Source organism: Lipophrys pholis (genome assembly GCF_963383615.2).
Source record: "Lipophrys pholis genome assembly, chromosome: 3".
NCBI lineage: Eukaryota > Metazoa > Chordata > Actinopteri > Blenniiformes > Blenniidae > Lipophrys > Lipophrys pholis.
In genome coordinates this window covers 17,683,168-17,699,519 of record NC_137627.1, presented here as the reverse complement: position 1 = coordinate 17,699,519, position 16,352 = coordinate 17,683,168, and the positions used below count along the sequence as shown (strand labels likewise).

The following is a 16,352-nucleotide window of genomic DNA, read 5'->3' as shown; positions in this document are numbered from 1 at the left end:
TGACCTGTTGGAGAGATCGTTTCTCTGTGCTGCTCATGATGCACAACTCTGACATTTTTTATTTTTTTTAGCTGTACAGTGGAGAACAGGAAAGACTTGAAACAAGTGGCAAGGGTGGTAAAGCACATCATAAACAGACCTCTACCTCCCACAAAGACGCTTGTATTGACTGACTACAAAAGCAGCCCTGTTGCATATTAAAGGCTTTTATACGTTTGTAAAAATGGTTGCGTCTTGAACCGTTTGGCTCCACTGTGATATTTGGGGTAAACAGATTGGAGAATGGGTCTGCAGCCTTTCATAGAGGCCATATAGGAGGAGGGGGCTCCAAGGAAAAAACTAACTGGTGTAAACGAGTCAAAGCAGTAGCAGAGGCATCTCTGTTGTACATATCAACAGAGTACAGTTTCAACACCTGCGCCAGTTTGTATTAGGCACATTCAAACATGTTCAGTTAAAGCTGCCTTGACCCTTAATAGTTAGAAATTTATAAATTTGAACTCAAGGATGTTGTCAAGAGCTAGTCATACATTTTGAACTTTTAAGAAATTGGACTTTTTAAAGACAGAAGAAATAAAATATTAAATATGTGGAAAAAAAAATAGACAAAGTCACATTTCGTGTCTTCAACTTTTTTTAAATGATGTATTCGTCCAATAATGAACTATGTAAGTAAAAAAAAAAAAAAGTAAGTCAAGCCAAGTTTGGTGAATGCTTGTTGGCAATAAATCTTATACTGTTGGAAAGCTAATTTATTTCACTGTTAAATGGTGCCGCAGTTCTAATGTGAATTTGTAGGATGGGGAACAGGGCTGTAATTCTATTGGTGCTTCAAGCAATGGTAGAAATGATCCACCAGACACACACATGCATATATATATATACATATATATATATATATATATATATATATATATATATATATATATAATTAGACATAAGAAATATAAAACTATCCTGCAGCCACATGCACGGGGTTTATGTTTACAGCGTATATGATCAAGCATGGTGTCATAATGTTTGTTGAATGCATTACTCATTGCCACTGACTGGTTATAAGTAAACAAAGGGGCTAAAACATCAGCATTTGTAGTCTCGGAATAAATGTGCGCTTAATATTGTAACAGAGCAGCACTAGAATCCATTTGGAAGATGGTTTGGTGCATGTTAGGTTTCAGATGTCAGCGTTCACAGGTGTTGTCGGCCACAAAGAGAGTAATTGCTTGAAATCAAGCCAAACCGTTCCCTTGCGAGCACACCTGCAGAGACACTGAGCGTTGTGGCAGTTATACATTTCATCTCTTCGTGATCAGTAAATCTTCTTGTATGAAAAGAATAAAGTCGTTTTTCTAATCCTGTGCTTATATGTCAGGTATAGTACGATTAAATGAAGGTTTAAGTTACAAATGATCAAGAAAACCGTCAGTAAATGTGGGTGAAATCAATTGAAATTAACTGTAAATATACATTACTGTGGACCCAAATTCAAGCAGAAGAACTCTTCAATATTTGATCCGACAGATATACTTTCAGTCTTCATATTGTAAACAACTCCAAGAGACATAAGGAGCTGTCTTCAGTTAAGAGGAACAATGGCAGTGGTCTTCAGCAAACCCTGATCTCAACATCACCCCGTCAGTCTGGGATTACAAGAGCAGACAGAAGCGATTGAGACCGTTCAAAGCCACAGACGAACAATGAGCCCACAAGATCCATTTTTAAATGCGGGCCAGGCTTTTCTGTACAATCACAGGACATCAGCTGACCAGCCGAGTCCAGGCCAGCCACGACAATCAATATGCTTCTCATTAGACCACTGGGGCTGCACATTATACCTCCAGGCTGCTCAACAGTCTGCTTCAAAACAATGCCAGCTATTTTCCAGCAAGTCTCTTCACTTCCTGGTACGGCGTGGGCCCTTCGCTGAGGGCTGAGCATTTCTCACATACAGCAGTCCCACTCTGTGGCGGTCGGGATTTTCACTCAGAGACACTCTCTTCCTTGTCCTAAAGTCGCCCGAGTTGTAATAAAGAATAACTTTGCATGGCAGTTATTGTCTTAATGAAGGTTAATATGTACAATGAAGTAAATCAGGAATATATATGAATGCTGTGGGTGTAATACTAAATACTGGTGGGCTGTTTTTAGAGTCAAAACTTGTCATATCGTCTATAAAATCAAATTAACCTCTATAAAACAATGTCACTTAGCACCATGAGACAAACATACAAACTAATAGAGGCAGGAAGCAAACCTCAGATTCTGCTGGGTGAAATAATGTTTTCATTGCATTGAGGAGGCTCTGAAGAGAACAAAGAGCCACTTGATTTTCTTATTTTCTGATTGAAACAAGGTAAAACTGTAAATCTAAAGTGATATTGATATTTTTTTAGTGGGTCCTACAGTCCATGTTTGCATCTCTTGTTTAAAATCAATTCCAGTACAGCCTAATGCTTCTGGAGCCCGACGACCTGCCAACATCCATGTGCACCAACTATCAATAAGTTACTTCACTCACTGTCCCCATTACTGCTACTTCAAACTATTTCTTGAGGTTACACTTTCTCTAAAATGTTGCAGTGTCCAAAACCCAGACAATGCCGCCCAACCACTACAGTTGAGATCGGTTAGGTTTTCTGTGCTTTTTTATTAATAAAGAAAAAGATAGATCAGAAAAACTCAAATCACATCCTGATCACTTACAAAGCAGTATTATGGAATAGGTAACGAGTAGCATTATGTCACACTAGATTCAAACGTTTGCTCATCACCAGTACCATTATCTTTTGAGATTGCATTAAGACAATTTAAAGAGTAGTTTTCATACACTTATCAAGCAATATGCGTACAGGAGAGCCTTGTTACTACATGCACCTTTTCCACGAGACATTTCCCCGTCTGATAGGTTAAATAAGTGACAAATTATCGATGCAAGTTCATTCATTGTGGAAGGAGGATGACAAATAGGTGGATTTATCCTTTCATCCATGTCTGACAGTCTCTTCAGTTCAAAAGTGTAATCACTGGAAAACGTTGTCATCACATAAGACGGAACCACTCCTGCTAATTTGCATCCCACATCAATGGTCTGGGTTTCAGTCTGACGTTTGACCTGTGCAGCATGTGAAAGGAAAAAAATAAAAATAAAGAAGCTCCATCTCTGTCTTCACCACTTCCCACTTTACTGCACTGCAAAACACTGATGAGAGCTCCAAAACAATCTGTGATTCAAAGCCCTTGTTGATGCCGACAGGAACTCATCAGTGCACTTTGTTCCACTTACTAACCTGTCACTCATGTCCAGCTCTATTATTCTACACCCAGTCAGTGCAATGAGGCCACAAACCACCGCCTGCTGTTTCTGCTGCCTCAGTGCTTTCAGTGGTCTCACTCCCATGCTTGCATGCTAGTCTGCCTGTGCGCCTCGTGTTTTGCGGATATCCCTCTATAACTTCCCTGCATTTTCAATTGCAGGATGTAAAAGAAGGCAGTGGAGACTCGAGACAATGAGCAGTGGAGAGGTTAGAAATAGGCAAGGAGAGGGACAACAGCCAGAGAGGAAGAAATCAGGGTGTTCAAAAAAAAAAGAAAAAGAAAAATGCTTGTCTATATCCGCCCTGCTGGGACCTGCTTGAGCCTTAAGGCCATGGACCTGCTCCTCCCTGCAATTCTTCAAGCCATCAGGCAGCACAGGTTCAAAGAGAACAGGGGTATTCAAGTGAGCTGGTTTAGAAACACTGTACATGATTGGTTTCTAATGATTGATCCATGTTTTCCTTCCTGTACTTCTCCAGCTGCTATAATGAAATCCTGGTTTCGCTTAACAATCACAAATAGACAACTGAGAACAACTAGCTGGAAGCAAAGGCATTTTAAACCAAGCAACTTCACTACTTTTGATGTTTACCATTACAATAACATTAAATCACAAATATGTGCACGTGAGATATCAACGTCAAGCCCCGGAGCCCCTCATGATGTTTAAACTGACACTAACTGAAGATGTGGAAGCAAAATGCTTTTTGTTTTAAAAGACATCAGCCTAGAGAATCCACTGTGAAGTAATAAAGCCAGGCACACCATCAAGTAAACTGGAATTTTATCGTTCAGTGTTAGTCTTCTTGACACATCAATTCAACCCTCACATCAGACCTTCACCCAAAATCTCACACCTGGTGACTTGCATCTCTGCAACTTCTGGCCAAACAAGCTGGGATTCTTGCACCATGAGGTAAGAGCGATAACCACTACATCACCATGTGGTCGCTTCCAGGGGAGTACAACCTTTTTCATGGGGTTTCCTGGATCGGCTTCAGCCGCCGATGACCTTTGTCTGGAATAAACCGGATGGCGGACAAGGCTATTATTAGGGTTTGGCACATTAAAATGCCTTGAGTGCTTGATAATAAGCTAAAATAGATATTTAACAGTATGAAAAGTGGGGATTTACTTGATGATACAAGCAGGAAGTCTTTTCCAGATCCATGTTATAATAATATGAGCACAAGGCGGATCAAACATATCATGATTTTAAGAGTGTAATTACATAGGAGTGGTCAAGAAAGACTGCTGTTACAGTCACAGCAACAGTCCGACACGCATGCACTCACATCCAGACACAAACCGAGGAGATTCAGTGTGGACGTAGAGAAGGGCAGGAAGGAGGAGGCTGGCAAGGTAGTCTTATTTTAAGGCCTTAATTATGTAACATACAATGTGGTGTCACTCAGAGCCTCGCGTTGCATATCCCAGCTGAGGAACTGGTGCCCCAGAAGTTTTCCACAAGTGCTAATTATGGCTCCTATCGGTCCAGAGATTACTACCTACACCAGCATTCAGACGGAAAAAAAACCTCTTCTGGCCTCCAACAGCTCAGAGGCAGCAGGCTGGCATCTCTGACATGCTGGAGATAAAGATTATTTAAAAAAAAAACTAACAAAAATGTGATGTTCTGTGCTGGCTTGTTATTTACATGCTGGTTTTGTTGCAGATGTTGAGAATTCACTTCTATAAAAAAATGAAAATAAAAAAGACATGCCAGCGAAAACACAGCAACATTCAAATCCCCTTAAACTCTAAGATTAAAGAGTCAGCTGCTATTATGAGGCTAAACATGTCATTAAAGGCGAGTGTTGTCTGGCTGCCCCGGCTCAGGCTTTTTATAACCTGGTATGGACCTTATGACAGAGAGGATCTTGAACACAAAACAAAGTTGGGCGAGCAGCTTTCAGGATGAGCTTCCCGGACCTGAAAACTCAAGACCGGTATACATAACAGCTACTGCTGTAGACATGGATGATCCCACCGGTGACGTCACAAAGTCAAGAAATTGCAAAGAAAAGTTGAATTTAAACTTTTAATAGAAGTAACTGCTACTTCTGAATTATTTAAAGAAGGTGGATGTTTCATTAAGAGTATCATTAAAAACTCGTATCGGTATTGCTAATGAAGTCGCATTCGCATACAGTGTGGAATTTGTAGGAAAAAAACCCATATCAGCATCTTTAGAAGTCTTGAGAAGGGCTTTTGTAAAAACAATTAAGCTAAAGAAAAAAATAGAGTTACACAGAAGATTTTGCGAATGTAAACTGTGAAGAAAAGGACATAGTCTATCCATTTACTTTAACTTTTGGCTGCAACAAAATATAAAGAGGAAACACGTGCAGTGAATAGATCACTTGTTGTTTTTTTTAATGAATACTTTGGCAGGAGGCATCTTTTAAAATGTTGATGTTGTTTTTCTTTGTAAAGTTTTTATGCTTTGAAAACAAATTAAATGTATGTGCTTTGTATGAAGATTAAATTGGGCTACATTCAGCTCTTAATGTAAGACAACTTTAACGTCCCCGGCCATTAGAAGTAGGTTGGTTATTTGATTAGACCGGTGGATTTAGAGTGTGGGAGGATAAACATCCCATTACGGAGTTTGTATCTCACCATTTCCTCCCAGGAAGGCCAACCAGGCTGCTTAAACCTTATATCTGATGTGAACTGATTAGCAGAAACAATACAGAATCCGCACAGTGTACTTTCAAGCAAATATGTCCAGTGAATCTGAAAATCTCAGAGAGTCATACGGGCGGGCAGACAGTAGGTTCTCTGCAGAGGAGAAAGTCAGGCACCCAGCAGATTTAGGCAGCTTTGGAGCACAACAGATCAGATGAGATTATCTCCTGTTGATCCCCTGTAAAGTAGACAGCAGGTTCATTGATTCCTGCACCTCCTGCCACAGCTCCGCATCCGCCGTCAAAAAATCAACCAGCAGCACATGTACAAATTCTAATCGGTGGCATCAACTCAAGCAAAACTGTAGATACAGCGTAAGAGATTAATAAAAGAGAGCCGTGCAGTGTTCGTGAGAAGGACAAAAAAAAAAAAATCCTGATATCACGCTGTAGGCTAGTTATGGTGGAAGACTGGTGATTCCTAATAACCAATTGAACTTGAGCTTGTCTCGTCTTGCCTGAATATTTTCACCCTCCCTATTATACCAAAGCAAAGCTGATGAACCGTGAAGCAATTGGCTTTTGTCGAAATGCTCCTGGATACTTAATAAAGCGCAGGAAGCATAAAACTATCAAACAGGGACGAAACTCAAGATTCCATTCTGAATACTTCTGGCTTCAGCGTGTAGGCAGCACAATGTTTTGACTGGGCTCACAGCCCCTTGTGTAACTAATCCGATCCAGTACAACAGCTCTGCAGAAGATTCAGTCTTCACAAAAGTGATTATGTTCAATTTGAGATCACCAGAGATGAAGTTAACGTTACATTTAGTTTCTGTTGTTCAGGAGGAGTTTCTGATATTCTGCCTGTGAGCTTGGGGGCCTTTCAGAAACTTTCATGTTCTCCTTACATGGACGGACACAATGCTGGGCAGCTGTGCTTCAGCTGGTAGAGCGGGTCATCTTCCCATCCTAAGGATGGCGGTGCAGAATAAATATCCCATCTCACCCTGTTCACAGCTTAAGTGTCCTTGGACAAAAACACTGAACCCCACGTTTCTCTCAATGGTGTAACGCCACAGCAAACTACAATCTCAAAATGATCAACTTCAGGTAAAACATTTTTACATTACTTATACCAAAACACAGGCCGTAAGACACAGCAGATTGTGTAATTAACAAAGCAGCCACTCAGTGTGTAGGCCTGCGTTATCGAGTGTGACGGTGTTACCTTGACATACTTAGAGAGGGTGTGATCTCAAGAACCTGACAGTGACCTAGTGACCAGGCATAAAGCTCTGCATGCGTCTCTCACCCCACCTCTAATCCACGCTGCTACTGTCCCGGGTGGGGGAGAGAGAAACATGGAGGGTCAGTTAACAGGAGGAAGCGGAGAGGGAAGAGGTGGGGGCAGTTCCAATGCGACCATCGAGACGCAGAGTGGTCAAATACCTGCTGTGCACATTTAGGCTGTGTTGACTGTACTGTCCGATTTAGCAGCCACGCTGTGGACGGGACGGACCCATGTTTCAGCAGTAGTTTGGTTGCCTTGATTCATCTGACCTACTTTCCCTCTCCCCTCCATGCCTGGTCTGGGCAGAGGGGAGGGGAAGAGAGTACCAAGCAGAGAGCAGCAGCCTCCACCATATAACATACATGCATATGCTCAGTGGGAGAGCAGATCTAAGCTCTTGAAGCCACACTTTATCTACGGGCATCTAAAAACAAACACAAGAGATAGGTTTGCAAACCATCGCCTTCATACCAGATCCAGTTTGGACTATATAAACCCTCAGAGGGTTCCGACAACCAGACACATATGATCCAGTTTCATGGGAGCTTCAGCTTCGTCTCCCCCATGTCTGGGTTTGAAGAGCAGATAATCAAAACAGCAGTTATCTGAATTATAAAGGCCACTGACCCACATTGGAACAGCTCTTTTGTTGTCGTATTTGTAACTGCTGATCACAGACAGACGTGTGGGAAAGTAACAGTAATCTGGATTCAACCCAGAATCACTATCTGGTGTTGGGTGATGATGGGTTTTAAAAAAAACCAAAACAAAGTGTGACTGTGTGTTATACCTATTGTCACTACACACACAGCCTCACAATGCAGTTTAGTTTGGGAGTCGAGAACAAACATTACTATTAATCCCCCCCCCCCCCCCCCCCCCCCGCTACATAAAGCGGATCCCAGCCAGGTTTCTCATCCCACGCTTTGTGAGAGAATAACATGTTTATATGAACATGCGCTCCATACCTGGCCCCTCTCAAAGTTTTCCTTCTCCAGCTCCAGGCTGTTCGCCCCTCCGGTCCGTCGGATCACTTTTGGAATAGCGTTGGGGACTTGCTGCATGGAGCTCTTCACTCGATCCATTGTGGTCTGTGACAGAGGAGGGGGGAGAGAAAAAAAAAAAAAAAACACAGCAGGCGAAGAAAATCCTTCCAGCCGATGAGCGGGCTGGAACTAAAAACACAACCGAGACACTCGGGCTGCACTAACTATGGCGGGCAGCCGTCCATGCTGCCGTCCGACGAGTCGCCCCGTTTACTGGAGCGTTTGGCCTTTCCGTCCAACACCCCAGTCCAGAATCCAGTCACTGACAGCGGCAGAGCGGCTCCAAACATACAGCGCGTTTGGGTGAGGGGGCGACTTCCGGTTACACTTCAAACTAAAGCCCCCAGTAACCGCGTGCGAGAGAGGGAGTTGTGCGCACGTGACGGAGATTTATTCAATTAAAGCGTCTTTTTTTTTTTTTTTAATTAACTTGAAAAAAAATCTGTTTTTAATTAACATTGAAAGAATATACAGAAAATTAGGTAGATACAGTCAAATTTAATCTCATTCAAGAAGTTGAGATTAAAGATTGATGATGACCATAAAAGGAATAAGAGAAATAGAAAAAAACCCAATATAAAGCAGTAAATGAAGTAAAATACAAAGTAATGTACAAGTAACAAACCTCCATAACTCAAGAAATAAAACTGATAATGAGGTTTGTTTTTAATGTTTACTTTAAATGATGAAATGCAACCAACATCTAATTTAAAGTGCAACAATGAAAACCAACAAACACTGAAAATCACAGTGCCACATTTTTCAACATCACACTTAATATATTTAGTCACATTATTAATAACACAAAGGAAACCTTGATTTTTGAACACATTTCTTAAGAGTAGGCGACACAACAAAACTCTGAGACCCGAGCTGAGATATTGGTGATGTTGACATGAAAGATAGCTAAGGAGCATTAGATGCATAGCCATGTTGTCAGGGTGAGTTTGTAAATACAGGCATAATGCAACAGCTATAGGATAATTTTGTGGGGATATTTCACTATATTTTGTACCAGTAGATATCAAAATTGGCTTTATGTTCAGATTGTAGTAAGTTTCCAAAATAATTGTTTGGTTTTGTGAAAATATGGACATTTTCATCCACAACCAGGAAAACAAATTGAAGTTTAAATTTAAAGGTTATTACGGCACGGTTTCACCAGCCAGCCCCATTCAAAATGAAATTGGTCTTTATGTGGCCCCTGAAGTTAAATGTGTTTGACACTCCTGGGCTATAGTGATCTAGTGAACTTCCATCCATTCATCTTCTGCACCACTTTATTCTGTTCAGGGTTGCGTGGTGCGGGAGCCTATTGCAGCTATAGGCAGGATACACCCTGGACAGGTCCCCGGTCCATCACGGGGCAAACACAGACAGACAACCACAAGCATTCATTCACATCTTTGGCCAATCAAGAGTCACCATTAACCTCACATACATGATTTTGGACTGTGGGAGGAAACTGAAGTACCTGCAGGAAAGCCACTCACACATTGGGAGGACATGCAGATTCACAGAAAGGCCCAGTCTGCATTTGAACTCCCGACATTCTCATTGTGAGATGAAAGCACTAAACACTGTGCCACCATGTGACCTCGAACATACACTGATCAAGTTTGTTGTTGTTGTTTTGTTTTTTGTTTGTTTACTTGACCTTCACCAACAGTATTTTGAAATCCAACAGGAAAGGACTGAAGATTGGACCTTATTTAAAGTAAATTTTTGTTACTGTCTAAAAATATTTTGCGTATGTGAGGATATTTGGGAATGTGAGGATCTCTTAGAATTCAAATTTGTCATTTTGGGGTTTTATATAGTAAAAAAAAAAAAAACATGAGCCAGAAGATAGATTGGTAATCCGTCTAGGGTGTATCCTGCCCTCGGCCAGAGTTAGCTGGGACTGGCTCCAGCACCCTACAACCCTGAACAGGACTAAGTGGTATAGAAGATGGATGGATGGATATTATTATTATATCTCTTTGATTTGCATTTTTTCAGCAAACAACTTCTTTTTTTTTTTTTTTTTTACAGAAAAGAATGCTTTGTATTTATCTTACATTTATTTTTAGCAAAAAAAAATTGCAATAGTTTAAATATTACATACACTATTGTTTGACAAATGTGCTTCAAATATAGTTATTCCAAACTGATAAATTAAATGCCTTTTCAAACGGTATTTATTTGTTGGATCTGGTTGTATTTTCCACACAGCTGCACGTGCAGAACAACAGATGAGCTCTTACAACTGTGGGACTGGTTCACTAAGTTAATGCATTAAACATTATGTGAAGTGCCTTTACTCTCAGCATCCTCACAGGAACGACCGTGCTGCTGTTGTGGATAATGATGCCACTTTTCCTCATGCTGCTATTTGGATATTTTCTCTGGCAACGGCCACTGGCTCCTCCTCCAGGGCCTGCAGCCACTGGCTGGAGCTCAGCAGGACCCGCCTGCGTCCTCATGTCTCAACCCAGTCATATCAGTTTAAACACATATCACATTTATCTGTACCATTTTAGGTCCACTGAAGCTGAAATTTCAGTCTTACGCATTCAACAAATCAGAGGATCTTTTCAGGCACAGAGGATGTGGAAATCTTAATCTAATAGTTCTAACATGTAAATTGAATTGATCATTGAATCAATGGAAGATAAATGTTTTTTATTACTTATGGAGACGGGGTGGGATTTAATAAGTTATGTTTCTTCCCACTCCTTTTTGGACATGCAACCAGATTATATTGTTCTGCTTGTTATTCATTCACTCATTGTTTGGCGAGATATCTTTTGGTTGATTGTGTGAACGGTTTCTTTGATTCTGTGCATGCTCAAAATGAAACAAAATTTAGAAATGAAATGGGGTTTCTTTCTCATTCTCAACTGATTTATCAATGTTCATATCAGCAATAATCTTCATTTATTTTAAACAACATAAAGCATAATCTAAAAAAAGTAACAAAAAAATGAAACAGATGTTTTACAGTGAATACAAGAATTTCCCTCTAGGATTAATAAAGTATTTCTATTCTATTCTATTCTATTCTATTCTATTCTATTCTATTCTATTAAATAAGTGTTTAGCTTCATTGCCTCACACTAGGTCCTTTTCAGGGCCTTTCTGTGTTGCGTTTACTTGATATCCCGATATATGTGTGATATTCTCACAAACAGTATGAAAACATGCATTTGTGGTAAATTGGTAACTTTTAAATTGTCCTCTGATGGGTTGGCAATCTGCTTTAGTGTCCAACTCCCCAGGACCCTGCTGGACAAAGCAATATGGATAGATGAATATATGTAAACGTTCAAGGTTTTTTTTCTTTTCTTGTTTTAGCCACAAGCCCACAATCATATTTTGCTCTTCATCACTTTTATGACTTCGGTGAGCATCATAAAACAATACCAGCAGAAGCTCGTGGTGGTGTTTCTTATGTACGTACAAACATAAAAGCCACATAAAAGTACAATTTCCTCTCATAGATTATGTTATCACGCAAGCAAATCAAAAATACAACAACCTTTGCTCCCTGATTAAGGCACAGGTGGAGCCTGTTTGTCAACTTGACTCAAGACCTCCCCCTGTTGGTCAAAGATGATATAAATCTGTCTTTGCACACACCACTGCATTTCAACCAAGGCCCTCCATGTGGCCCATGTGCTCTGCATATTTGAGATAATTCCATCATAGATTGTATGAATACTTTATACATAATAACCAATATGGTTCCAGGCAGGGCTGGAGCTATATCACAGTCTGGAGAGGGGCAGACAATCTCTGGTTTAAAGAGGCTCCATCACACCTGGGTCATAATCCAGCCTTTCAGAGGTGAGATCATGAGTCATCTATTTGATTATCTGATCTCCCCACTGCAGTGCAGGGCAAGCAAATTCAAATGATGGAAGTTATCTCCAGGACCGGGGAACTATGCAATAATAGGTCAAAACAAGATCTAAAAGAGAAGTAAACAAAACAAAATCCAACACGGTTATGTGTCAAAACAATGCTTGATAGTTCTGCCCGATAGGTTTAATTCTATCCTCCCTCAGAAAAACAAACTAGTATCCTCCTATTAGTATGTAATATATTGTGTGTGGACACCCCCCCCCCCCCCCCCCCCAGCCTTTGCTGTCCAGGGTGTTAACTTACCTGTGACTGTCCTTCCCAGCACACAACTGTGATTTATAACTCAAGCATGTGTCTCTTCTCTTTTGATTTATGTGAAATATTGATATATTAGCTTTTGAGCCTTCAAACATTTTGCAAAGATATCTGTAAAGTTTTGACAGACATTCATTCAAGGTGGCTAATATTTATAATATAGAATAGAATAGAATAGAATAGAATGAGGGCCCCCGACCAATCTTATGCCCTGCGACCCTGCACAGGATAAAGTGGTAGATGGATATAGAATAACCCAAGGTACGTTTTATAATACCAGAGTAAAATTGCTTCACTTCAATTCCTAAATTCCTTTATTTTGAGAGACCCTCATTGAAGAAGAATCCCAGAGTGGGAAGTATTTTGGAAACAACCCGTTTTGCAATACAACTGAAAATTTTGAAATAAAGAAAGAGTAAGAAAAATAGCACAGAATTTCTGCTGAACCAGAAATTTCAAAATGGATATATTATACTAAATATATTATCCAATAATTCTTCAGTTCAGTAGAAATGCTTATATTAGATTATATACTGAATTTAAATTTATTAAAGAGAAATTGTCCCTGAGAATAATTAATAGTTATGAGCAGTGAGGCGAGTGAAGCCAAAAAAGGTAAAGTGCTTAAAAAAAAAAAAAAAATGAGAGAGAAATCTCGCGAGAGTTGGTCTGTAACGGAGTACTGGGGCTTGGTCTTGAAGTTTTCAGATGCATCTGTAGATGAATCATAACAGCATCAAGATGTCGGGACGATCAGGCCGCGCAGAGACCCGAAGTCGGGCTAAAGACGACATTAAAAAGGTCCTGGCGGCCATCGAGAAAGTGCGCAAATGGTACGTAAGCTGTCTGGGGGACAATATGGAGGGAAATGTGTTAGTAGACTGCGGGCTGATATGTGCTGCGTCGCTCAACAAAACTTCAGTCGGAAAAGTTAGATGATTGACGGGGCTGCTGGCCAATCGGCGCCCCGGCTGAGACGGAGGGGCGGGGCTAGATAGGTTTTTTTTTCCGCTGAGAGCTGTCAATATGGCTCCAGCCTCACATGCGGCTTACAGATATAAAGACGGCTGTGCTGTCAGTCACAAGACGACGACTTCAAATGACCACGATCGCACACGTTGTCATGATTTTTACACGTTTGCACACGATCAGCGATCAGATGGCTGCATGTCAGCAGAGAGGCATATTTGATAATCTATCATGTCTGCTGTCCATGCAAACAGAGGACATGAGCTTAATACTGGGTGTCATGACACGGATTAATGTTATTAATGCGAATGGAAAGGTTAGGCATGTACTGAGCTTCTCACGGAAGTTATTAAAAGTTATTTCATCCCCAGGGAGAAGAAATGGGTGACAGTAGGTGACACATCCTTACGTATATTTAAGTGGGTGCCAGTGACAGAAACTAAGCAGGTAATGGCTTTTCATTTTGGGTTTTTTTTCTCCTTTGCTTTCTGCCTCCACCACATGATTTTAACATTCCTCTGTCTGTGCTCAGATATATCGCACCAAATCCACCGGTGGAGACATGCGAGGGCTGAAAGATGTGGTCCTGGAAAACACTAACTCTTTACTGGATTTCACTGGTCATTTTTGTGTTTGGTTTTCTTTTAAATACAGATCCAAGCGATATAACATGATTAAAATTTTAAAAAAGAGATGAAATGCTGCAATATGTCGCCGTATGACTCCTGTATGTCTCTTTTTTACTCCAGATGAAAACAGCAACCAGAGCTTCCTGTCAGATGTTTATCAGCCCAAAATGGATAACAGCAGCAGTACTTCCAGCTCACAGCAGGTCAGCCCTCCTCATACCTCCAGCCTCCGGACTGAAGACTCGCAGCCACCTATGCTTGGCCAGGAGATTGTAGATGGTATGTGGACGGCTGTCGACACTACATTCGCTCAGATTTAGGACATTACTCCTACTATTGTCATTTCACTTCTATGGGACTTTTGTAGATACAATAAATACATAAATCATAAATTGAGCTTTGGGATCATTACAAAATTACTTGAAAAAGGTCATGTGTTTCTTCACCTTATGGAAATTTAAAGCTCTGCTTGTTGTGTTTGCATTTTTATGGAAACACTTCTGGAGATGCTGTGTTTGTATTTGAAATAACAATTGGACAATTTAAAATTAAACCTTAATATGTTCACATCTCGACAAATCTCTTTCCTGAAAAACAGCATAAACCAAAAATGTTATTTGTATGCTTTTTAATGAAGTAAACCTTGCAGCATGAACAAAGCTCGTCTGCCTGCACAAGTTCCACTTACCCACCAGATTATGATCCTTTTGCTTGACAAATTAGAAGTGCTGGCACGACCTCTACCCTCATAGTCTGTGGACGCGACAACTGCCTTTTCCATTCCGTCTCAGAGAGTAACACTTGTCAATGAGCACTTATCAATCCCAAGTTAAAGCCACTGATTTACATAGCCAAATTAAGAAGCAAATGCAACTGATTTAACAACACAAATGCAGTTTAATTGTTGTAGAAGTAATAAATTCACCACTATTGTAATGAAACATCACTGCATTTTAGATAGATGGAATGCCTTCACAGTAACCAAACACTTAATAATAACAGTGATGATTTTACACAGTTATATAACACAACTAAGTTGTCTCTTGTATGGCCTGTATGCTTAGTCAGTCAGTTACTATGTGCAGGACACACAAAGAGTTCTATAAGATAGAAGTAAAATACATGGTAATATCTTTATATGCACTGCTTTGTTGTTCATGGGTTTGTTTAATTGTTCAAAACAATGACTATAAATACTCCTTCTATTCTTTTGAATGCAGAGCCCGTTCAACCAGAACAGGAGGGGGCAGATGAGCCACCTACTCTCATCAAAGAAGACCTGCTCTCATCAGGAGCTGTCAGAAGGAGCACTACTGACACACAGGTTCAAGTTGGGAAAATAGAACAAACATTTTCACAAACCTCATTATCTATGTGTGGAGCCTGTTGCATTATGCATATTGGATGTTAACCATGTAAATGTTTGATTAATCAATTTAATATATTCCTTTTTCATTAACAGGAGGAACTGGATGAATCAGGAGCGCCCCCTTTAAAGAAGATTTGCACAGGGGAAAATGCTGTGCTCAGATAGCTTATTTATAAAAAAAACAACAAGAATGTTTTGAAACTGCGAATCATACCTGTCCTCAGTTGTTCTAACATTAGCAAAGCGTTCAAATTGAGTCTGGTTCTCTTGGCATATTCATGCAAATATTTTCATTACATTTCAGCTGATGTACTTACCACAGAAAGTCTTGCTTTTTCATAGTGATTTTAAGACATACGGAAAATATTTTCAGAGCTTTGTAAGTAGCAGATCATATTCACATGCTGTTAATGACATTTTTTTCTGAATTTTTTTTTTTGCTGTGGAACTATTGCATGTTTACATACTGTTTTGCTTTAAAAAAAAAAAAAAGTATCTGCCATTCTGAAAAAAATGTTATGTGTATGTGCACATTGATGTTTAGATGTACCATTGAATATGACACCCTTTTTGGAACAGATCTTTTGGCTTTCACAGACCAGACTACAATGCCTTTTAAGAAATTATATTTATGATATGATTTGCCCATGTTTATAACTGAAAATGTTTTGTATGCCATAATAAATGCTACTTTCCATTTCAATTTGTTGTCTTTGCAAGCTTTGTACTTGATTATTGAACTAAGTTATATTCTCACAGCTGCTTAAAGTGTGGATATATGATTTGAATATGGTTTAATTACTACTCTATCACTAAGGCAGCCACATAAAGGGTAACCTATTGTTTAATGAGACATATTCAAAATGGAGCCCAGACAAAGGGCTCATAAAATAAGATTTCTCCATAAGGAAAGGATGACACATTAGTTTTCCATAAAAC

General features: G+C 40.0%; 2 protein-coding genes across 3 annotated transcripts in view; one reads left to right on the top strand and one right to left on the bottom strand.

Moving 5' to 3' along the window:
* The window catches only part of hip1 (huntingtin interacting protein 1), a 44,932-nt gene extending 36,383 nt beyond the window's left edge, over positions 1–8,549 (bottom strand). The window contains exon 1 of the mRNA XM_080459231.1: positions 8,208–8,549. Coding sequence (XP_080315357.1) covers positions 8,208–8,324 — 117 coding nt within the window. The 5' untranslated portion in view covers positions 8,325–8,549. The remainder of the gene's footprint in view (positions 1–8,207) is intronic.
* Positions 8,550–13,112: 4,563 nt separating this feature from the next.
* On the top strand, positions 13,113–16,130 carry bcl7bb (BAF chromatin remodeling complex subunit BCL7B b). 2 transcript variants are annotated; one of them, XM_080459191.1, is made up of 6 exons: positions 13,113–13,279; positions 13,787–13,862; positions 13,948–14,035; positions 14,165–14,323; positions 15,265–15,368; positions 15,507–16,130. In XM_080459191.1, the coding sequence occupies exons 1-6, from the start codon at positions 13,167–13,169 to the stop codon at positions 15,576–15,578; spliced, it is 612 nt and encodes a 203-aa protein (XP_080315317.1). In that variant the 5' UTR covers positions 13,113–13,166; the 3' UTR covers positions 15,579–16,130. The 2 variants fall into 2 exon arrangements, with proteins under 2 accessions (XP_080315317.1, XP_080315316.1); XM_080459190.1 differs by having other exon boundaries at positions 13,123–13,279; positions 15,265–15,374; positions 15,507–16,114.
* The last annotated feature ends 222 nt before the right edge of the window (positions 16,131–16,352 follow it).